Source organism: Notamacropus eugenii, chromosome 4 (genome assembly GCF_028372415.1).
Source record: "Notamacropus eugenii isolate mMacEug1 chromosome 4, mMacEug1.pri_v2, whole genome shotgun sequence".
Taxonomy (NCBI): domain Eukaryota; kingdom Metazoa; phylum Chordata; class Mammalia; order Diprotodontia; family Macropodidae; genus Notamacropus; species Notamacropus eugenii.
This window is the reverse complement of record NC_092875.1, coordinates 470,606,274-470,631,718: the sequence shown is the minus strand read 5'-3', so window position 1 is coordinate 470,631,718 and position 25,445 is coordinate 470,606,274. Positions and strand designations below refer to the sequence as shown.

The following is a 25,445-nucleotide window of genomic DNA, read 5'->3' as shown; positions in this document are numbered from 1 at the left end:
TCTTATAGTTGCAAATTGTTCATGCAAAAAGTTTTTCATTTTCACAAAAACCATGTACTTTTTCTCTCGTAATTGCCTTACTGTTACTTTAGTTATGAATTCAACCACCCCCTAAATAGAGCTGTGAAAAGGTAATTGATCTGCTTCTCTTACATTTTTTTAATCTTTAATATTCAGGTCACATGTGGAATATAAGATGCTGGTCTATACCTAATTTCTGCCAGACTGCTTTTCCAGTTTTCCCAGTAGTTCTTGTCAAATAGGGAGTCTTTCCTAGAAATTTATGTTTTTGGATTTATGAAACATGGAATTGAGAGGTACTTTAAAATGTTGCAAAACACAGAAAACCTCAGGCATTTTTTATCTTCAGAATGTACTTCTAGGATGCTGTCAAGCATATTCTTCCCACAACATAGTACAAAAGTATTTGGAAAATACAAACTGTGAATTTTTAAAATATCTCTAAATTCTATAGTTTATAAAAGTAGTATAATCATCCCTCAACATTTGTAGGTTATTTGTTGGTTGGCCATGAACAATTAAATGGGAATTTTTGGAGATTTGCTGTGTAATGTGGAAAATCAAAGATGATGCATATATGTAAACTAAAAATTTTTTAGTAAGTCATAAATATATGCTGTATACTAATCTATTTTATCATTTACTATCATGAGTATATATAAATTTATTGTAAATTTAAATTTTGTTGGGCCATGCACTCTTTGAGAGTGCTGCCTCTTTCCATCTCTATCATCCAAACTCAGCCGTGATTTTCTCCCAGTGACAGCTGTATCTTGAGTTTTTTTGTAGAAGACAATCTAGCACTGTAATGGTAACTTAAATGGGAAGATCTTTCCCATTCACTAATAAGCCCATGTGACCTGCTAAATCACATGGAAGCCTAGGTCACATGTGGTAGGAGGAGCTTGCTGTGGAACAGAACTGAGAGGAATTTATTGAGAGCAGTTAGGGCTGAGGGAGAGAGGACATAGGCAACTAAGCACTGCTACGCTCCTGAGTGTTTGTTTGTGGGAAGGTCCCAGCAGGAGAGGCTTGGGAATGGTTTTGTTCTCTGTAGGGATAAAGTGATAAAGACAAAGACTTCTTGGCTACTATGATAGATTTGGCTTTCTGGTGTCTGAATGTTTTTCTTCTGCCCTCTACACTGAGAGTATTATATTTTGCAATTCTGAACAATGCTGGCATATGGCATATTCATAGTCGCCCTCGGTGTTGTGAACATTGCCTGGGCAATACAAGCACGCTGACAACTGCAAAGAGTCTGCATAGTGTGTGAGAAACTAATGTCTCTAGCTTAGAAACTGAGGATGTAGTGTGTTGTTTCACTTGTTTTTTCTGTTAAGTAAATGTGATCAGAAAGATTAAAAATGTAGATTTGGGGTGGAACCTAGAATTATTCATGGTTTTTTTTACATTCAAGAGGGTCCTGTGCTTCTATCACAGACTGTATTTAAAAATATATCAAAATCAGGAAATAAACTAATACACGAAAGGGTGAAGAACTCTCTTAATCCAGGAAAATTTCATTTTATCATGTCCATGATAATACAAATGATGCTTAAGAAAAAAGAAACTGAAAATTAGATGGATTAGACAAAGGTTCACATGACAAAAGTTTCCTCTTCCTTGCCCCCCATCCCAAACCTTTTCTGGCAACTGAGTGTTTACTATATATCTGCTTGACGTTGTGGAGGAAGTGAAGTTCAGAATATTGAGACTTTCTTCTGCTTGAGATATTTACTGCCTGTTTCTCAAACTGGCCTGTAAATTAAGATTCTGCAAAGTTCAGTTATGTGCAGCACCATTATGCAACAACATAAAAATGTAAAACATTTCAATTACTAAACTGAATTCAAATAAGCTCTATTTTAAGTCATGAAAACTGAGCAAACATTTTATATGCTTAAGTAAACAATAATTTTCAAAAGGGCAGTAAAACTGAGGTACACTGCAAATTTTTCGCCAATTCTGAATTTTATAAAAACAAACAAAAATTAAAGTAAGAAGGAGGGAAACAGCATTTTTACAATTGCTTCAAAATTTCTAGTCTAATGATAGTGCATGGCAAAGACTTGAGGCTAAATATAAAAACAGAAGTTTGAAAGAAGTCATATGAACAGACTTCAAAGTGAGAACGCTTTTGGGATCCGTTCTGTACCATATGCCTCTGATCCTTATTACTGAGATGACTAGAGCCATTTTAAGTTTTTAATACCCGAAGGCAGGAAAAATACTATGCCTAAGGAACACCACTCATCAGAAGTGGATCCTGTCTGGGCTCCTTTATTGTAGCCAGGTCTAGTAATAGGGTAGATCTTAGCGTCAGGATCCACCTGAATCTGTTGGAAACAAAAGGAGACTATAAATTTAGTGTCACTTTCTCTTCATCTTTAAGGTTTTACCTTTTTCTTTTTTCCCCTCATCTCCAACTCCCACAGGCCTAGAAAACCTTGTAAAATTTCCCCTTCTCTATATACATTCCTCTGAAGGCTCCTCCTACCAGAACTTTGTCTCATTTCATATCTAAATCATGAAGACTTCTACTCCTAGGAGAAGCAGGAGCAGCTGACAGCATTAATTAGCAGAAAGCAGTCAGCTCCTCTCCCTCAGTTTCACAGAACAGAAGCTGATATGAAAATAGAAAGGAAAGCAAAGAAACAGATCACCTGCAGCGCAGTGACACCTACACTCACGGAAGAGGACTGCAGTTCTACAAATATTTCAGAGGCATTTGCTGCCAAAAATCCTTATTTTCATGCAGTAATAATTTTCTTCCAGTTCTACTGCCACAAGTGGCATAATTTATTTAAACATATGGTTCAATGAATCACACCGTTTAATGTTACAAGAGTTTTTATTGAGTGTAAGAACATATTCAATAAATATTTTGATTCTGAGGCCTTTATTCTTGTAGTCCATTTCTCATTGGAAATCAGAGTCACCTGGCACACGCTCCATTGCCAGCAATGGATTTATCAAAAAGAAAAATGCCAGGACATTAAATATTTCAATACTGTATTTTCAACTGTTGATATCTGGACACCTTACAGTTTCCAAACATATCAAATGTAAATGGTTAATATGCTGTACAAATCAACACATTCTTCACAGAAGAAAACAGGAAAATGCTAATTTACTACAACCTGTTCATTATCTTTTCAATAATGTTACTTAGGTTATCTCATGGATAATAATATTCACACCCAACTAGCCCTATTTTCTCAAAATCCTATCTAGTTTCTCACAGGACAAGTGAGAGAAGCGTGTGTGAAGTCAGAGATGCCCCTTCTTTACTTTGTGTTTCATAACTCTGACTACACAGAGATGAAGACAAGTGTACATTTTTAAAAGTCGTTCATATCTGTATGGGTTTTGCTTCCCTTTTAAATTACAAAGAAAATGAGATGTTGTAAATAAGGAATTGCAGTGTAAAAAGACAAGGTGATTTTCCTAGGTAGGTGGCCTTTTGAAGAAAAGGAGAATTCTCTAATTCATGTTTGCATTCAGTTATTCACACCTGTGCTCAGTGAACCTCGGGTCACTCAATGAAACTTATGGCAACTTAACTCATTGATTAGTTCAACATAAGGTATTTAAAAAAAAGATGCAAATTTGACCAACATAACTAAATCGTCCACAGCTAATCAAATTTTATTACAAGTCTCTGAACCCTGAGAGGGTAAACTGTCACTCCATTCCCTCACACATACACACTTACTTAGAAAATAGAAATCCCACCAAAAACCAAGATCTACCCATTTAAGAACTCTGAATTTCTTTGCTCTGTAATTGACCTTCACTCTGCAGCCCCTTTTACCCAAGGCATGACTCCTGATGCATCTTTTTGTAGTTTAGCTTCTGGGAAGTTTCCAGCAAACCTTTCTCTTGCTTTGTCCCAATTCTTTTTGTTTTTACTTTGGAAGAGCTGAACATCTTCAATCGAAGATGGCTGGCCTGTCCCCAAGCCTGCATGTGTCCGCCTCAGTTGAAGCTGGATCTGTTTTAAAAATTGAATAATCAATTCTAAATACATTGAAATCTGCTTTTTCACTCTGCCCTTGAATTGGGGTTCTCTGATTTAAGACTGATACAGCAAGCTGTCAAATGCATCCAATACATTTAAGAAGAGGTCACACCACTGTGAATGTCATTTCCTATAATTTTTTTTCTATATTATCATTCTTTGTCATGAAATCAGGATACGCTATGTTTTCCAAAGCAACAGCCTCATTTTATCTAGAGATGTTTCAGCATGCTATTCCCAACAACCTAACTAAAAGCAGAAGCACCAGTCATGCACCAAACCGTGCCTGGCCTTCAACTAAAGTATTCAGCTGTTGGGTGGTAATTTTTCTGAAAAGAACTGAATAACACAGGGGAAATTCTACAAGAGTAACCTTAAACTGAAGATGTTTGTTTCGTTTTCTCAAGGACTATGGGTCGACCGCAGTCTGACTGGGGAAAAACGAGAAAACTGAAGTTACGAATGCACTGAGAAATCGCTCACTCATTTAAGCTCCCAAGCGATTATTATGAAACTTGTGGTAAAGAAACCGAGGCCTGGAAAGGCCAAGTAACAGGGTGGAGGTCACACAAGGAGTAAATAGCAAAACCAGGGTTCCAACTGAGTATCCACATGGCTCCTCATTATCTCCTGCTTCCTGTACCCCTCTACTTAATGAAATGCACACCAGATCACAGGTTAACAGGGTCTGCTTATCTATACAACGAACTCAGATTTACTTGTTAAAAAAGTGAATCGTACAGTTTACGTAAAGCCTTCCTTCTTCATGAGGATGGTTGGTCCATGCACTGGAAAAGCCTGTGTCAAGTGCTGTGTGTTAATCACTGCTAGATACTAAGGGCACAAACAGAGAACAAGACACTTCATGCTCTCCAGGAGCCCACGTTTCATTTATTACAGATACAGGAGGCTTCACCTGTGAAAGGTGCAGAGCACCTCACGGTGCTGTTGTTGTGTTCGTCCCTCGTTTTCAAAGAGGAACATCACATCAGAGAAATGATGGCAGGACTTGCACCTGACTTTGATTGGAGTGAGGGAGGGCTGTGCAGGTCACCAGCCTCACTTCTCCTCCTGAGCCATCTCAAAACACATAACTTCTCTTGAAAAGCATTAAATACAAGAGATGTTCTTGTTTTATCTGTGGGGATCTGAGGTCAGAGGGCAGTAGCTGAAGGTCTAGCAGGTACAGCAGCAGGGCAGAAAGTAGGGCCAAGTGATCCACCACATTAATCAAAGGATTGTGGTTGGCTACTCCTTGATCATTCTTGATGTTAGCGGACATGTTCCTTATAAACTGACTATTAAGCAGGTAGCAGGCAGTGGGCAGGGGGCTGGAATGAAGGAAGGTTCTGGGTTATTCCACTGAAGGATGGAGGAAAAGATGGAGGAAAAGGTGGGGATAAAGGAAGAAGGTTGGTTTGTCAGTATCCTACTCTCTTTGGCTACATGTTGGGATTTGGGTGGCTGTAGGTGGATTGGTGTAGGGGAGGAGATACACAAAATGTTAGCTGTTGAACACAGGCCTCCCAATAATACTTCACATTTGTAGAAGAGTTTGTAAATTACTTCTTCACAATTTGGAATGGATTTTTAGGCCAGAGGTATTTTTTTTCATCATGGACCTGTCGGACAGTCTGGTGAAACCTGTGGGCTCCTCAGAATAAATTTTTAAATGAATCAAATACTTAGGATAATAAAAAGCCAGTTACACTGAAGTCTGATGATCAAGACAGAGGTTAAAAGCACCTCATTGAAACAGCAGTGTGGGGTTCAACTTCTGAATGTTTAGGATTTATCATACCACAGGCAAACAATTGAAAGCTCAAAATCAAGACACACTGTGGCTCAATAAAATAATATTTGTTATTCTAACTTTGTAGTAGGAATTCCTTTAAAACCTCCTTCTTAAAATGAAGTTTTACTAACAAAGTAGAAGACTTACCGGAGCCCTCATCCCTCCGCCGTCCTTTCCTAAGCCTTCTCCTTTTTTCCAGCCCATCTTCTCCAGCATCTTCCGACCTTTGTTGTCATCGTTGATTTCACTTAAAGGAAAATAAAAATATTACCTGGTATGTAAAGGAGAATTTAAAACATTTTTTAATAATAATAAAAATGGAAAAAAATGACAATTCTAAGTAATTGGCCTCTTGTTACTTGCAGTCTGGCCCTTATCTCTAGAACAGAAAAGTTATTTTAATAAAACCAAGGTTCTGACAATTCAGAACTATCATTTTCCTTTCAGTTTCAAACAGATTAAGGCAATCTAACAAAGCTGAGACCACTGGTTTTCTTTTAAATGTTTTCTGGATCTCTAATTCCATTTTAAAAAATAGTCTTCATTGGCACTCAAGACAGTAGGCAAGGAATATAGCAACCTCCTGTTTGATAAACCCCAGGACCCCAGCTTCTGGGATAAGAACTCACTGTTCGACAAAAATTGCTGGGAAAACTGGATAACAGTGTGGTGGAAACTAGGCATAGACCAATGCCTGACACCATACACAAGAATAAAGTCCAAATGGGTACATGATCTAGGTATAAAGACTGATACCATGGACAAACTGGAAGAGCAAGGAATAGTGTATTTAGCAGATTTATGGAGAAGGGAAAAATTTTTTGACTAAAGAAGAGATAGAAAGCTTGATTACATTAAACTGAAAAGTTTTTGCACAACCAAACTCAATGCACCCAAAATTCGGAGGGATGTAGTAAATTGGGAAAGAATTTTTACAGCTAATCTCAGGGATAAAGGTCTCATCTCTAGAATATATAGAGAACTGACCCAAATGTATAACTATACAAGTCATTCCCCAATTGATAAATGGTCAAAAAGGATGTGAACAGGCAATTTTCAGAGGAAGAAATTAAAGATATCTATAATCATACGAAAAAGTGCTCTAAATCACTTTTTATTAGAGAGATGCAAATCAAAACAACTCTGAGGGGGGCGGAGCCAAGATGGCAGAGGAGAAAGACGCACATACACATAGCTCGGAAACCCACAACCCATAGAACGGCTACAGGGAAGTAACTCACGGCGAATTCTGCACCCAGAGGCCACGGAACATTGGAGCGAGGGAGATTTCTGTTCCGGAGAGACCTGCAAACCTCTCGCAGGGGGTCCTTCGCGCTGCTGACTGGGCACCGGGACTGGGAGCTGAGTGCAGCCCTGCCGCGGCCGCGGCACCGAGAGGAAAAGATCCGAGCAGGCTTCAGGGACAGGATCTCCAGCGGCCGCACAAGTCCCTCCACCCACAGGTGACGAGGGTCGGTGAGAGAGTCTCTTTGGCGGGTCGAGAGGGGAGTGGGGTGCCCCCATAACTCAGGCCCCCCGGGAGTCAGAAGCTGAGAGGCGGCTGCAGACCGGGGCTTCCCAAGCGGGCGGGAGCCTGAATCCATTGTGGAAGGTCTGTGCATAAACCCACTGAGGGAACTGAGCCTGAGAGGCGGCACTGCCCCGACTTGACCACCTGAACTTAATCTCACACTGAATAGCAGCCCTGCCCCTGCCAAAAGCCCTAAGGCGGGAAGCAGCATTTGAATCTCAGACCCCAAGTGCTGGCTGGGAGGATCAGGAGGCGAGGTGGGTGTGAGGAGAATATTCAGAGGTCAAGTCACTGGCTGGGAAAATGCCCAGAAAAGGGAAAGAAATAAGACTATAGAAGGTTACTTTCTTGGCAAACAGGCATTTCTTCCCTTCCTTTCTGATGAGGAAGAACAATGCTTACCATCAGGGGAAGACACAGAAGTCAAGGCTTCTGTGTCCCAGCCCACCCAATGGGCTCAGGCCATCGAAGAGCTCAAAAAGAATTTTGAAAATCAAGTTAGAGAGGTAGAGGAAAAGCTGGGAAGAGAAATGAGAGACATGAAGTCAAAGCATGAACAACAGATCAGCTCCCTGCTAAAGGAGACCCAAAAAAATGCTGAAGAAAATAACACCTTGAAAACTAGCCTAACTCAATTGCCAAAAGAGGTTCAAAAAGCCAATGAGGAGAAGAATGCTTTCAAAAGCAGAATTAGCCAAATGGAAAAGGAGATTCAAAAGCTGACTGAAGAAAATAGTTCTTTCAAAATTAGAATGGCACAGATGGAGGCTAATGACTTTATGAAAAACCAAGAAATCACAGAACAAAGAGAGAAGAATGGAAAAATGGAAGATAATGTGAAATATCTCATTGGAAAAACAACTGACCTGGAAAATAGATCCAGGAGAGACAATTTAAAAATTATGGGACTACCTGAAAGCCATGATCAAAAGAAGAGCCTAGACATCATCTTTCATGAAATTATCAAGGAAAACTGCCCTGAGATTCTAGAACCAGAGGGCAAAATAAATATTCAAGGAATCCACAGAACACCGCCTGAAAGAGATCCAAAAAGAGAAATTCCTAGGAACATTGTGGCCAAATTCCAGAATTCCCAGGTCAAGGAGAAAATATTGCAAGCAGCTAGAAAGAAACAATTCAAGTATTGTGGAAATACAATCAGGATAACACAAGAGCTAGCAGCCTCTACATTAAGGGATCGAAGGGCATGGAATAGGATATTCCAGAAGTCAAAGGAACTAGGACTAAAACCAAGAATCACCTACCCAGCAAAACTGAGTATAATACTTCAGGGAAAAATTGGTCTTTCAATGAAATAGAGGACTTTCAAGCATTCTTGATGAAAAGACCAGAGCTGAAAAGAAAATTTGACTTTCAAACACAAGAATGAAGAGAACCATGAAAAGGTGAACAGCAAAGAGAAGTCATAAGGGACTTACTAAAGTTGAACTGTTTACATTCCTACATGGAAAGACAATATTTGTAACTCTTGAAACATTTCAGTATCTGGGTACTGGGTGGGGTTACACACACACACATGCACACATGCACACATACATAGAGACAGAGTGCACAGAGTGAATTGAAGAGGATGGGATCATATCTTAAAAAAAAAAATGAAATCAAGCAGTGAGAGAGAACTATATTGGGAGGAGAAAGGGAGAAATTGAATGGGGCAAATTATCTCTCATAAAAGAGGCAAGCAAAAGACTCATTAGTGGAGGGATAAAGAGGGGAGGTGAGAGAAAAACATGAAGTCTATTCTCATCACATTCCACTAAAGGAAAGAATAAAATGCACACTCATTTTGGAAGGAAAAGCTATCTCACAATACAGGAAAGTGGGGGATAAGGGGACAAGCAGGGTGGGGGGGATGATAGAAGGGAGGGCATGGGGAGGAGAGTGCAATTCGAGGTCGACACTCATGGGGAGGGATAGGATCAAAAGAGAACAGAAGTAATGGGGGACAGGATAGGATGGAGGGAAATATAGTTAGTCCTATACAACACAACTATTATGGAAGTCATTTGCAAAACTACACAGATTTGGCCTATATTGAATTGCTTGCTTTCCAAAGAGGGAGGTAAAGAAGTTGGAACTCAAAGTGTCAGGATCAACTGTCGAGTACTGTTCTTGCCACTAGGAAATAAGAAATACAGGTAAAGGGGTACAGAAAGCTATCTGGCCCTACAGGACAAAAGAGAAGACGGAGACAAGGGCAGAGAGGGATGATAGAAGAGAGAGCAGATTGGTCATAGGGGCAATTAGAATGCTTGGGTTTGGGGGGGGAGGGGATAAAAGGGGAGAAAATTTGTAACCCAAAATTTTGTGAAAATGAATGTTAAAAGTTAAATAAATAAATTTAATTATAAAAAAAAAAAACAACTCTGAGGTACCACATTACACCTATCAGACTGGCTAACATGACAAAACAGGAAAATGATAAATGTTGGAGAAGATGTGGGAGAGTAGGAACATTAATTCATTGTTGGTGGAGCTGTGAGGTGATCCAACCATTCTGGACAGCGGTTTGGAACTGTGCTCAAAGGGCTACAAAAATGTGCATACCCTTTGACCCAGCAATATCCCTACTAGAACTGTATCCCCAAGAGATCATAAAAATGGGAAAGGGTCCCGCATGTACAAAAATATTTATAGCAGCCCTCTTTGTAGTTGCCAAAAACTGGAAATCAAGGGAATGCCCATCAATTGGGGAATGGCTGAATAAGTTGTGGTAGATGAATGTAATGGAGTATTATTGTGCTATAAGAAACAATGATCAAGAAGACTTCAGGGAGGCCTGAAAGGACTTCTATGATCTGATGCTGAACGAAAGGAGCAGAACCAGGCGAACTCTGTGCACAGTAATGACCACAGTGTGCGAGAGTTTTTTCTGGCAGACTGGGAGCTTTGTAATAATGCAAGAACTTAAAAAAAAAAATTCCCAATGGTTTTCTAAGGCAAAATGCCTTCCACACTCAGAGAAAGAACTGTGGAATTCATTCGCAGAATGTAGCAGATCATGTTTATGTTTGTGTGTGTGTGTGTGTGTGTGTGTGTGTGTGTGTGTGCGCCTGTGTGTGTGCATTATGTTTTGGTTTGTTATATGATTTCTTCCATTTATTTTGGTTCGTCTACATAGCATGACTATAGTGAAAACATATTCAATAGGAAAGTATATGTAGATCCTATATGGAATTGTGTGCTGTCTTGGGGAGGGAGGGGGGGGTAGTGGTGGGTAGGTGTGGGGGGGTTAAAATCTAAATTTTATGACAGTGATTGCAGAACATTAAAAAAAAAATTAAATCTAAAAAATAAATAAATAAAAAAGTCTTCAGATTCCCAAACAAGTAGTGACCCAAAGAGATAAAACTCTGAACAGTAATAGTCATAGTTAAAAGAAAGAAAAAAACCTTTTTTCTTGATACAATCTAATAGGTAACATAAATTAAATATAATTATGCATGCTAGATTTCAATTTTAACTGAATCCAGAAGTTCTCTTCAGAGAGAAAAAAAATGATTAAGTTAAGTAACATTTAAACTGAAAAAATGACATACTGCACTTCTGCCCACATTTTTGTTACAAATTCAGAAGCTCCTTCAAAAAAAAAATAAAGAAAAAAATGTAATACTGTGTTTTGCCTTGCAGTAAAGATAAATTCAAGAGTCTATTTGCATCAGCTTATTATCCCTCTAGATGTTAGATACATGAAGTGAAATTAACTAAATCTATGGCCATTTAAGTGAAACACGTCTCAGACTGTAGTGAGTGGCTGTCATTGAAAAAGAGTTTCCAGACCAAAAGGTAACAGTGGAGAACTGCCTTGAATCTCAGCCCCTCTGAGTCATTTCGGGACCCATCCCCACCAAGATAACTTCAATTTCTTCTTTTCCGATGACTCCTCCTTCTGCTTCCAAAACATATTCTCCCTGACCTTTCCATCTTGCTTATTTTATAACTTCTAACTATTCTCTTTTCTAACGTTCCTCTCTGACTTCTTCAGTCTCCTTTGCTGGCACATCATCTGCATCATGCCCCTTAATTGAGAGTGTTACTCAAGGCTCTGTCCTAGGTCCCTTTATCTTTTCTCTCCACATACTCTCTGTAACTTCACCAGCTCCCAAGGGTGCTACGTATCCACATGGTATGGTATGCATGTCTACACTGCTCTGTAAATGATTTGTGCATATGTATGTATGTATACCCACATACACACACACGTCCAGCTCCAGTCTCTCCCCTGGGTTCCAGGCCTGCATCATCAATTGCCTATTGGACATTTCAACCTGAATGTCCTAGAGACATCTTAAACTAAACATTTCTAAAACTGAACCTCTGTTTCTTCCCAATCCATGGCCTCTTACAAACTTTCCTATTTCCCATGAAAGCAGTCATCCTTTCTGTCTCCTAGGTTCATAACCTTGGCACTATCCTGAGGTCTTCTTTCCTCCTTACTCCACATTGCCAATTAATTAGGTGCCAAATCTTGGCATTTCCACATCTTTTGGGTCCAATGCTTTCTCTCCACTCACATGGCTACCATCTTAGCTCAGGCCTCCTCACCTCTTACCCAGAATATTTCAACAGTCTTCTAACTGGTCACCCTGCTCCAAGCCTCTCACTACTCCATTCTATCCTACACACAGCTGCTAAACTTATTTTCTTGAAGCCCAGCTATGACCATGTGATTCCCCAATCAATGCCACAGGCTTCCTATTGGCTCTAGGATATAATATAAACCCCTCTTTGCGCTTTTATTAAAGCCCTACGTAATCTGGCCTCCAACCAGCCTCTTTAGCTTCACGGGATATCAATCCTTCTCCCACACTGGGAACCAGACCAGGGGCTCCCCACAGACATTCAACAGGACACTCCATCTCATGTGGCTGGTACATACTATTCATCTAGCACTAGATGACTGATTTTTTCCTTTCTTCCAAACTTCTCCAAATATTCCATTTCCTCAACACTCCTTAAACCTATGCAACATGACTTCCACCCCTCTCTATTACACTACTTTTCCCACGGTCACTAATGACAAATAGCTTCTTACAGTCTTCATCTTTTACCTCTGTGCAGCAAATGACAATGATCACCTCCCTTTCCCCTTGATTTCCATGACACTGTACTCTCCTGCTCTCCCCAATTCTCCTTATTTGCATGTGTTCCCTAATGCTCTATCCATGGTTCTTTTCTTTTTTCTCTATAATTTCACTTGATAAACTCATCCCTTTCACAGATTCAACTCTGTAGGTGATTCCAAAATCTGTTATCTCTAGCTCCAACCTCTGAATTCCATACTCATGTCTCCAATTACCTCCTGGATGTAACCACTTGGATTTCCCACACGTATCTTATATGTCTAAGACCCACCTTATCTTTAATCAATACCTGTTGTTGTTTCTATTAAATACACCAAGATTCTCTGAGACATTTATACTTCCTAATTCCAGGCCTTTGACTCTACCTTTTTTTCCACTAGAATAATACTTTAGTCATAAAATCATCCTATTTCTACCTCTTACCTATATAATCCTCCTTTATTTTTTTTTTAACTGCTATTACCCCAACCAAGGCACTCATTATCTACTGCCCAAAATGTTCAATAGCCCTTTAAACTCTTCCCCTATTTTCAGTCCATTTTATATACTCAGATTAATCTTCCCAAAAGTACTCACCTGACCATGTCACTACACTGATTAAAACCTCAGTGATTTCCCACTGCCTACTGAATAATGCCCAAACTTCTTAGCATTACATTTTAGGTCTTCTGCCATCTGGCTCTTTTCCATCCCAGTCTTATACTATTTCTTTTCACAATCTCTACACTCTAGGTAAATTGGACTACTTTTTGTCCAAATGTGTCCTGGTACTTTGCAACTCCATACGTTTGCTCCCCCTGTTTCATGTCCACTATACCTTTCTTCATCATCTCCACCTGCTAAAATCCAACCGTAGAAACCTCCATGAAGTTTTTAGATTCCTTAGCAAGCAGTGTTGTGACAGAAAAAGCACCGGATTTAGAATCAGATGACCTTAATTCAAATTCTATCTCTGCTGCTGACTACCTGCATGACAATGAGCAAGTAACTTGACTTCCCTAGTTCTCAGTTTCCTCATTTGTGAAAATAAAAGCCTTGACCCCAGAGACCTCTAAGGTCTCCTCTTGCTCCAAGTCTTATGATGCTGTATGATCTTTGGAGCAATCGTCCTCGCTTACACATTTATCATCTTCTACTTTGTACAAGAACAGTCTGTGTACACGTCTTGTTTTCTTATTAAAACATAAGAGTGGAGATCATTTGTCTTATTTTCCCATTGTCCTTTGCACTTAGTACAGTGTTTATTCACACATAGAATTTACTCGCGTTCCTTCTGCCTTCTGGCACTCACAGAGACTTGGCTGCCCCCAAAAGACAATGTGAAACCACCGTGAGTCACTCTCCTTTCCTATCTTTCCTGCATCTTCTCTCATGTCTTCTGATCCGTGGAGGGAGGGGGATTTGGCAGACCTATTCCTCAATGCCACTTCTAGACCTAATTCTGCCACCACGACCTAGCAACCTCTTCTGCTTTGGGGCAGATGAATCATCTAATCCAAATTCTGGGGGTCATTCATGAATGACCCCACTCCTTTCTCAAGGAAGTCAGTACCTGGCTCCCATGTACTTGGGGACTTCTGCACTCATTCATGTCCCCCAGACATTTTAGCCTCTACTTCCTTAATCTCAATTCTCCTAATCTATGCTTCCTACTCTACCACAGATATACGTCTGATCTTATTTATCATCACCCATAACCACGACTGACAATTATGAAATTCTTCTATCCAATCCAAATGTCCCCAATTCCATCTCCATGCCTCCCTCCTCTTCCTAAACCTTTCAGTGATCTTCATTATAATCTCCAGTCTCTCTACCCCTCGGTATTCCTTAAGGTCATCATCCCCTACTCTGGCTTACTTACTTACTTACTCTTCCCTTCTCAGTTACACTATCTTTTATTCTCAAATCCCTCTCCCACTTAATGTCAAAACCCTGGCTTATCTCTACCATCTGCCTCTTCCACTTCTACTCATATATATGGCGCTGGAGAAGTCACACAACTGTGATGACTGGATCTATGATGTATGTGATCTAATTTCAACTGGACCCTCATTGCAACAAGTCAGTGTTTTCTCTTTTCAGCTGATTCTTCCAGCATATGTGTCAAATGAAATTTCCCTTCTTTTTCCCAAGCTTTCTACATAACTTTTCCCCTTACCACCTCAAAAGGGTCTTGTGTCAAACTTTATTGACAAAAGAGGTCATTCAACACAAGCTCCACCTTTTTTCTTTCTCTAAAGGTCAAAACCTCTTGATATCAGCCCCATTCTTGTCTTCTTTAGGCCAGTCTCTTGAAGTGGTGGCCCTTCTTAGCAGGATTGTATGTTCTATATACACCATTCCTTCTTTATTTCTTGTGGCAGATTATCCTTACTACCATCACATATCTCTCTCTAAACTTTCATCTTTTCATTTCTCAGGGCTCCTTCCTTGCTGCTTATAAATACAATCAAGTCTCCCCATCCTTAAAAAAAAGAAATGAAAAAACAAAAAACCACACTTGACCACAACATCTCTTCAAGCTATTGTCCTTTATATCTTTGTGCTTTTTCTCAGCCAGTTACTAGTAAACTGTCATTGCCTTCAATTGCTTCTCATTCACAATACTAAGTCCAAAATCTCACCTTCTCCAGGAAGGCTTCCTCACCCCCTCTTAATTTCAGTGCCTTCCCTTTCTTATTTCACACTTATCTCATATACAAGTCACTTTGCATACATGTGTATCTGCATGCTGTCTCCCTGATTAAAGGCAGGGACTGTTTCGGTCTCTTTTGGTGTCCCCAGAGCTTAGCACAGTGCCCGGAACCAGCCCTCTGCAATCGGACTTCCAACTGTATCGACTGATTCAAACAGTTCTCTTCAAAGTTAACAATCTTTATCAGACTTGAATTGTTCTGTAGCATTTGAACCTATCAGTATATATTATTACCATTTAAACACTTTCTGGTTCAGCTAAGCTGGCCTTCTTACTGTTCCTCATACATTCCCCACTTCCCTGCCTTTGCTCTGGCTGACTCCTCTGCCTGGAGCACTCTCCATTACCACCTCCACCTCTGCGAATTCCATATTCCCATCAAAGCTCAGCTGAAGTGCCAACAGGCCTTTCCTTATCCTTCCACAATGTCTGATGTCTCCCTGCAAAATTACCTTGCATTGATATCGCACACATTTTGTGCTCCAGTTGTTCTCTCCTCCCTCAACAGAATGTGATCTCTGAAAGTACAACTGTTTAATTTCTGTCTTTTTTGTTCCAGTGCCTAGCTGAGTGCCTGGAACATAAGAAGCGCTTAAATACTTGTTCAGTAAATACTCACTACATTACATTTTGCATACGTATGAACACACATCTATACGTTATACAAAAATACACACAGCTTCTCAGGAACATGGGGGAATTATGGTAATGGGAAAGAAGGCCTTTAAAAACAGACTTTGCGGATAAGAGGCTACAACTGGACAATTTCGATACTTGACCACTACATGTTCTGTGACCATCACCCCTTTGGGCCACTAGAACAGAATCAACATAAATCAGGCCATCTGAATATGCGCACTGGATTGATGGCAGTACGTCTAATACTCACGAATGGACAGAAGCAGGGGCATCATCTCTCTGAAACATTCCTTCACTTCCAATCTGCTCTCTCCGTTTCCCGGCTCTGTCTTTATATTTGGGATTCTTTAGTGCTTTTTCATCTTCGTATTCTGTATTCTTAATAAATTAACACAAATCATTAGGGAAGAAGGACATTTTAAAATAAATAATGTAACTTAACATAGTCTTAATGTAAGAGGGGGAGGCTACTGGTGTTACTGCACATTTACCTTTATAATAAGGCAATTGTTTCCACAAATATTAGAAATTAAACAAAAAAAGAGAAACCCCTCATAACCAAAAAATCCTACTTACTTCAGATTTTTACTGGTTTCAGTTTTTTTTCCCAAGTTAGTTGTATTTTCATAGCAAAATAAATCACTAGCTTTATAAAGGCACGCTACAGTTATGATACCTTAATACCATCTGATCCAATGTTATGCAGTCACTCCTTTTTATCAAATGCTAACACACAACGGTGCCTCAGCCATCTGAGAGGTCACCCTATGTCTTGGTTTACTATGTTTACTTTACATAAACATTCCTTTGTTTGCCCTACATTTTAAGGGGCCAAAAGAGTGCCAGGATGCCAAAAGTGGTTTTTCAGCGTTTATTGGAAAAGAAAATTTAGTGACACAGTTTTATAAATAAACAGACATTTTTCACTTGACTGGTCAGAGATTTTTTCCCTACAATGTCATTTACCAATATTTATAAGAAATTCTTATTCTCATTATTTTCATATATCACATTCATTCTAAGTAATCATAAGAGCTGACAGAAAAAATTTATTCCAAGAACAGCTGAACATTTTAATTCAACAAACATGGAAAACCTATGTGATGAAACATGATCCAATTAAAAAATACCAATATACATGATGTAATTGTGAAAATTTTCAATTAATTTGGACACCTAATGCTTAGTAAAAATAAATATAAAAAGTTTCAGCATTCTACTACAGCAGCTTCTTTATTTTGGGTGAGAACACAAAGAATTCAGATCTACGAGTTTGGAAGAACATCTTTTCCACAATCCCCTTCAAATTTTGGCCCAGACATATTATGGGATTTCTCTCCTTTATTAAATGAACAAATATTCATTAAGCGCATTCTGCGTACAAGCTGAGATAGAAGACAAAAAGCAACAGAGTTGTCATTCCACTCTCTCCAAGATCTTGTAATCCATTGATCCGTTACTATTAACAATAATGTTACTTTCAAAGCCATCAAAAGCTACATAGAAATGCTCTGAATCATTAATAAGTGGAGAAATGCAAATTAAAATAATTCTGAGGTACCTCATCCCTACTAGATTGGCTAACATGACAAGAAAGGAAAATGACAAATGCTGGAGGGGATGTGGAAAAATTAGGACACTAATGCACTGTCTGTGGAGTTGTGAACTGATCCAACCATTCTGCAAAACAATTTGGAATTACGCCAAAAGGGTTACAAAATTGTGCACACCCTTTGACCCAGCAATACCACTATTAGGTGTGTATCCCAAAGAAATCAATGAAAAAGAGAAAGGACTCATATGTACAAAAATATTTACAGCAATTCTTTTAGTGGTACAAAGAATTGGAAATTGAGAGAACGGCTGAACAAGTTGTGGTATATGATTTTGATCAAACAGTACTGTTCTGTAAGAAATGATGAGCAGGATGGTGATGAGCCTCTCCACACTTAGGCTGGTCTTCAGATGTGGTGGTCTGTCACCAGGCCTCCAATAAAAGCCTTTCCAGTTTGGTAAGACCTTCTAGAGTTTATGCTCCATGAATGGTCTGAGATTCCTTACATTCTCAAATCTCAACTACTGCCCTTCTCTTTCTATTGAGTTTTAGATATGGTAGAATGTAAAGAGCACTGGATTTAGAGTTAGAGAACCCGTGGGTCACAATCCAGCTCTGCTGCTTGTGACCTTGGGCAAGTCATTTCATATCCAGGCCTCAACTTCCTTATTTGTAAAATAAGGAGACACATTTTAAATTTTAAGGTCCCTTCCAGCTCTAAATCGAGCATCCTATGATCACCAACAGAATATGTCCAAATGGTCACTGCACCAATAGCTCAAACTCTTCTTTTCTTTTTCCTTTTGGATATTTCATTTTTCCCATTTATATATAAAAACAATTTTTACATTCATTTCTTAGAATTTTAGTTCCAAATTTTTCCCCTTCCTTCCCTCCCTCCAGCTCCTGAGATGGGATTAAATTTACTTCCCTCTCCTTCCCCACTCCCCGTCTTTACTTTTGTGCCACTCACTCCATCACCCATGTGCAGAGCCCTGGATTACCTGGCTTTCCCCTTTCATCTCACACCCTTCTTCAATGTGATCAGGTCTTAGGAGTTTCACCTCCTCAATGTTGCTCAAATTTTGCCTTTTCCTCCTGTTCCCCTGGCAAAGGCCACTCCTTCAAGGGTAATCCAACAATTTCCTAGGTAGTCTCCCTATTTCCAGTTATTCTCCCTCTGATCAGATCCAACCATCTATCACACTGCTACTAGACTAACATCTCCTCAACACAGATTTGATCGTGTTACTCCTCTGTTCAAAACATTCCAACAGTTCTTTGGCTGCTGAATAAAAATGAAACTCCTCTGGCACCCTCTCCGTTGCAGACAAAGGTGGCAGCCTGTGTCAGGCAGGTGAAGAGACCCTGACCCCCATGTTCCCTCAGACTCTGGTGGAGAAAACCCAGGTCCCTGAGCCCTGCCTCCCTTCTGGAAAGGAGCAACTCTCGGGGGAGCCAAACATCCCTGCTACCACCAATTTCAACAAGCTGCCACAGAAAGGCAGGTAAGCCAAAAAGTCCCAGAGGCAGCAGCATATCCAGACACCACCAGCTCTACTTCTTTCCTGGATCCCTCAGTCATACATGTTTCAGAAAAGCAACCCATGTGGACATGCAACTTGGTAGCTTCCACAGGTGCTGCAGCCTACGTCTCCTCAGCAACCACAACTACTGAAGACGCAAAAACAATGTTCTGCTACCAAAGTGCTTGGAACCATCAAATGGTTCAAAAATCAGAAACCAATGTTGTTTTATGAATGGAAACTGCATTAAATAAGGGGCATGACCATTTGCCTTACTGCTGCACCCTAAGGGCAATGAAGCGTTTTCATCTCATTTGGAGCTGAAACCTTCTACATGAGTTGTCTCCCTGTTAGAACGTGAATCCGGAGACCAGGGGCTGTCTTGTTTATTAATGTGCATTCTTGCACACAGCCTGTTGCTTTGTACATAGCAGGCATTTAATAAATTTTTCCTGCTTTCTTCCAAATATCTTCTAATCTGTAACGACCCTACCTTTCTAGCCTTATCTCGCACAACTCCTCTCTATGTGCATTTACCTTCAGTCAAAGACTCACCAACTCCACCCACACACTGCACCCTGCTCTCCTGCCTGGTCTCTGGTTACAGCTCCCTGTTTCCTGACATCTGTCCTTCTCCACCCTCATCAGTCTCAATTCTGCTCGCCCTTTAACAAGCCCAGGTCCAACGTCAGCACCTCCAAGAAGCCTCACCAAGTTCACTCAGTAATGACTTTCCCTTCCATTAGACCTCACATTTCATTTGACACATGCATTTTGTGTCGGAATACTGTGTGAATATTGTACCTCCATCTTACTCAATTGTGATGGGAAGGGGTTATTTAATTTTTGCTTCTCCAACATCTAGCAGTTCTATGACTATGGAGGCATTTAACAGATGTTTCCCTCTGTGTAATGTGGAGATGTTTTAATAAGACTTGAGTGAAGGATTATTATTACTTCACTTAAAAATCAGTATGATCCTGGTCAAGTTGCTTTACCTCTTGGGGCCCCAGGCAAATTTTAATACTTTAAGGTGCAGAACAGTTGCTGATCTGCATTAGTGGGGGGAGTTTTCTCACCAAGAGTTTCCTATAACAATAAAAATTACATGTCAGGACTAAAAAACAAAGCAATTACTAGGGAAATAATGCATATAGAAAAAAAAAATCTTTACTTGAATTGAAAAACGTGGTGAATTATGTGAACAGCATCTTCTCTCCCTAAGTCTCTGCAGTATAGCTAAAAGAATATTAGATTACGACTCTGAGGACTTGGGTCCTACTCATGGTTTTTCTCTTGGCTGTGTGACATCTCAGAAATCACTCTGATCAATTAAGGAGCATTTATCAAGGGCTCACTAGGCAGTAGGAGCTGTGCTATGGATCCAGTGCTACGGATGCAAAGACAAAAACGAAGAAGCTTACACTCTGTTGTGGGAAACGTATACAGGCCAAAGATAAGCAGCAAATAGATACAAGGTAATTTGGGGGAGTGAAGGCACTAAATGCTGGGGGAGGGTTTCAGGAAAGATTTTATGTAAAGAGTGGTGCTTGACTTAAGCTCTGAAGGAACTAGAGAGTCTAGGAGGCAGAAGTGAGGAGCTGGTGAATTCAAGGCACTGGGAAGTCTATGAAAAGACATTTAAACAGTAGTGACACAGCCAGGCTTGTGCTGTAGCAATATGACTTTGGCAGCTGCGCAGAGAACGTGGGAAAGGGAGAGATTTGAGGCAGGGAAACCAATGAGCAGACCACTGAAACAACCCAGACTAGAAGGGCAGTCAAAGGAGAGAAGGGGATACAACCTTGAGTCTCAGTTTTCTTATGTGAAAACTGGTGACTGCCTACTGTACCTACAGAGATACTGCAGGGAGAAAATCAGAGAACGTACACGAGAGCATCATGATAATGATAAAGCACACACAGAAGTGCAAAGAGCCTCTTCTGTTCCTTTTTTGCCCCAACCTAACCCTCACTTATGATCCACGGGGCCGACAAAAATTGCATGCGCTCACCAGATCATTCTCTGCGATGATCGTACTGCAGCCTTGCATGACAAAAGCTTTGCTTTATCACTTAAAATAATATAATATTTACTACCTTACAAACACTTACCATTAAGCCATATTTTACTCTTATTTTCTTTAATGCTTTTCTTCTTACCAACTCTTTTTCTTCTTTACTTAGTGCTGGACCCACTGAAAAGGAGAATGACCACTTAATCATTACATACATGAAGCGTGAAATTCTTTTTTGGAGGAAACGTGAATTTCTGCAGCATCTAGAGCTTGCAGTCAATAGTAATACGCCATTTGTAAGTCAATAGCAAAGAGGCACAATGAGATGTTGATATAAAATGGTCCTTGGGTTACAATGAGGTGCTTTCGTTATTTCTGGTCACTAAACTGCACTGGACAGAATGATAACAATTCTACATTCTTGGACTGGCTCATATCACAGCTAGATTCTAGTGCATGTTACAAAAATTTCTTAGGACAATTCCTGTTAAACCCCCTAAACCACTTAATAGATCTCAATCTTTCAAGGGGCCTTACTAGCTAAGTATTTAACTATAAAAGGTACGAAAAAAATTAAGCGATTTTTCCCAAAGGATCAACACAAGCTGGTAAAGAAGTAGTAGAGAACTGAGGATTTCTCAGCATTGTGTTGAGATTCTAACAGGAAAACGCATTAGTCCCCCATTCCCAAAAAACAAATTAAGTAGAAATGAATAAGTATGCATATAAGTAAAGAGGCTGATATTTAGAAATAATAATTTTGTTAGAAGCAATTTCCAAGAAGTTCAAAGTAACTTTTTAAAATTCAAGAAAACTAGACAGCAGTATCAAAATCTTCCTACAACACTAGTTTTGCCTCAGAAAGTGGTGCTGTGATAATAAAGCATGGTTTCCCAACGTGATGTATGTGTAACCCTACAGGCTTGTCGAAGGGGTTGGAAAATATTGGGTAAATAACTTTATTATCCTATTGAAATTAGTCTCTTGATCTGCTTGTGAGACAAAGTGGCATGTGGACATGGAGCTAGCCTGGGAGCCACGAAGACCTGTGTTCCAGCTTTACCTCTGCCACACAGTGGCTGTGTAATACAAAGCAAGTCACTTAACGGCTCTCTGCTCTCAGTGGCGTCTGAGCCGATTAGCTGCAAAGGTGGCAGAAGGTCCTTACCAGGAGCTCCCGAGAGCAATGGAACCACAGGGCCAAGCCCCATCCCCATATGCACGTGCACCGTGAACTGAAGAACAAATACAAACGATTTACTGAAAACTAAGTCCAGGGACCAGAACAAGGTGGGAACCCCTCCAACAGAGCAATGTGGACTCTACCTCATGTTAATGCCAACAGACCAATTCTACTAATGACAAAGCCTGTCAGTGCCTGTTCTTAATATCAACCACAGAAATGAAAAGAAACAGGACCTGATGAGATAAAAGTACAATTACAATTCAAAGAGGCCTATTCACTGAATGGGCATTACCTCACCCTAAGTGAGTACCTGAAAAGGCCCTAGCCTAAAAGGTCAAGGTCTCCCACTGCATCCTGGGCCATCTCCTCTCATCCTGATGAATATCTGGTCACTGGATTCAGATGGCTCTGGAGGAGAAGTGAGACTGGTGACCTGCACAGCCTTCACTCAAAACAAAGTCAAGTGCAAGTCACGTCATTACTTCTCTGATGGAGTGGGCTTCTTTGGCAGCGAAGGACGAACACAATAACGAATCATAATTACCATCTTAAAGAACATTTGGAAACAGCTTCAGCGTTGTTGCAAAAGTCTCTTAACAAACTGAACTAATATTCCGCTGGCTGTTCTTCTGGCCAGTGCATTTCCTGGGCTGCTACACTTCTCGAAGGGTTAAGGGCAAGCACATGAGATTCCTTAAGGTAGTACTAGCCCAGTTCTCAAATATGAACCACACTGTCTTTACTGGATGTCATTAAAATATACTCTGCTCAATAAGCTTCTTCCTAAAATATACTTTACTCATCAGATGCTTATTAGCAAATAAGCTATCCGTCATATACAAAGATCAGGGCAGTGGACCCATCGCTAGGATATGCCATTAAAAATACAAAAACTTCATTGGAAAGCTAATTTCTAGTTCCAGAAAAAGATGAGTATTTTATACTTAAAGATTAAAATTTAAAAGGGAAGTTATCAACATCATATAGAACGATAAATTTTACCTACCAGAAGATTCATCTTTCTTATCAAGGCGAAGGTGAGCTCGAACTTGCCCTGGTTCACAACCATCACAAGTATCACTACCTGGATGAATGTGAAAGGACAGGACAGTTTCTCCAATTTTCACTTCATCTCCATGTTGCAGTACGTAAGGTTCACATTTTGTTTTGGGCTAGAGGAGAAATATGTAAAACAATGTCCACGATGACCACACAAACAGCTGATGTTCTTGTTTTTTTGTTGTTAAGGACAACAAACACCACAATACAGGTTATACCAGGTAGTACCACCTACACAAGAGTAACCCAGCCTTTCTTTTATACAAAAATTCAGGGCGACAAATGTCTTCTCTGTCCCCTACCCATGTAATTACTATCCAGGACCATGGTATTTTACTTGAAGTATAAGTGGAGAAGACAGCTGAATTGAGCTTTTCATGCTTCTTAAAAATTTTAACATCAGATTACAATTTCCCTTTATAACCCTCATTTCTTCACATTTCAAACATTTCTTCTAATGCCATCAGATATATCAACTAGATTTCCAAACCAAAGGAACTGCTGACACACTGGGTAGAGCACTGGGTCTGAAGAAAGGAAGGCTTGAGTTCAAAGCTGGTCTCAGATATTTCCTAGCTGCGGGGCCCTGGGTAAGTCCCTTACCCGTTGCCCAAGTTTCCTCAACTGTAAAATGGGGTCGTAGTGCCTTCCTAGAAGGGTTGTTGTGAGGATCAGATCAGAGGGTGTAACATGGTGCCTGACACAGCAGATGCTACACAAACGCTCATTCCCTTTCCCTTCCCAAACTATCCAATACAGTGAACCACCATCACATAAGAAGCGAGTCAGAATGAGGAAGAGAACCGCAGCTGGAGAGTACAACAGGCCTGCACGCCTTCTCTTGAGCTCAAAGTGTGTCTCTCTGCTTGCTAATCTAAACAAAGGTGTCTTCAACAACTAGAACTGGGTTAAAATATACCTGGGAAATGTTTAACAAAATAAATAATTACACACAGACAATGTTGATCAGTCAATGTGCTGCCCAAAGGAATTGTTTCTCGAGTCTGACACCCCTCCTCTAAAACAACATGGTTCTTCCTAGAATAAAAACATTACTCCAGGCAATCAATAGATTTACTTCAATATTTTGCATTTTAACATAAAAGTCTGGAGATGTCAGGTTTTATTGTAAGGGAATTTCCCATACGTGATTTCCAGATCTAATTATATGTAAGGAGGAAAACCAAATTTTCCATTGAAGTCTAATGACACCGGTGATCACGGGAGGGGCCTATGAAGTGGATTTCTAAGGCTTTCCCCTGGATAACAGACAAGTCACAACATATCTGAGCTTCATGGAGAGCCATCAATGATTGAATCTAGAATTCTGGTAATAGCTTTCATATATTTACATAAAAGATCTGCCCTTCACTCCTGAACAAGTGACCTACACCCCATTCTATAATAAACAGTTGTTTATTGGTTCGGATCTATGACTTCACTGGCATAGGAAATTCCCTCACCAACACAGATGGGCAACTATTCATCCCGAGTTTTAGCAAGCTGCTTGGGTCACTGGACAAGACGTTGCCCACGTCACATGAGGAGACAAGACTTGAACTCTGGTCATAATCATGGATCTCACAGCCGGGAGGAACCCCGGAGGTTGTCTAGTCCAACCCCCTCATTTTGGAGAGGAAGAAACCGAGACTCATCAAAGTGAAAAGACCCGAAGCCATACAGATAACAAGTGCAGAGTCTCTGATGCACAAATCTAGCCTTCTTTCCCCGGACACAAATCATTCAATGCACCAAACATTTATTTAGCACTTACTGTGTTCAAAACATAGTACTAAGTGAGAGTGAAGAGATGAAGTTCAGCTAAGAAAAGCTATCTGCCCTAGTGGAGACGGCATTCTAATAGGAGGAGCTGAGAGACATTAAATAGATAACTGAAACCAACGTTTTTTGGGGGAGGAATAGATCTAGACCTGTGATTTCTGGGGGGGGAAGTTACTGGCAGAAAGGGATCAGAAAAAGCAGCCTGGATGAAATGACTGAGCTGGTCTTTAGAGAACGGGTGAGAAGGACATCCAGGAACAGAAGGGTCTGACATGTTCAGGGAGCTTCACCACAGAGCAGCATAGGAGATAAATCCGGGGGAAACAACGGTGCCAGATGGCATTCAGAGTTAGGTAAAGGACTATGAACTTTAACTAGTAGAGAAAACAAAGCCTATGTGGAATTCTGAGCAGGGGAACAAGATAATCTATAAATGTTATAGCTTTTAGAGAATTAGAACTTTTAGTTTTTTAAAGTTACATAATAATATATGTAGGTGTTTGATTA

General features: G+C 40.1%; 1 protein-coding gene across 1 annotated transcript in view; it reads right to left on the bottom strand.

The window, feature by feature from the left end:
• Positions 1–2,856: 2,856 nt before the first annotated feature.
• AGGF1 (angiogenic factor with G-patch and FHA domains 1) overlaps positions 2,857–25,445 on the bottom strand; it is a 66,321-nt gene continuing 43,732 nt past the window's right edge. Inside the window, exons 10-14 of the mRNA XM_072606388.1 lie at positions 23,104–23,269; positions 21,009–21,091; positions 16,064–16,191; positions 5,988–6,087; positions 2,857–4,018 (exon numbers count right to left, since the gene is read on the bottom strand). Of these exons, the coding sequence (XP_072462489.1) occupies positions 3,818–4,018; positions 5,988–6,087; positions 16,064–16,191; positions 21,009–21,091; positions 23,104–23,269 (678 nt within the window). The 3' untranslated portion in view covers positions 2,857–3,817. The remainder of the gene's footprint in view (positions 4,019–5,987; positions 6,088–16,063; positions 16,192–21,008; positions 21,092–23,103; positions 23,270–25,445) is intronic.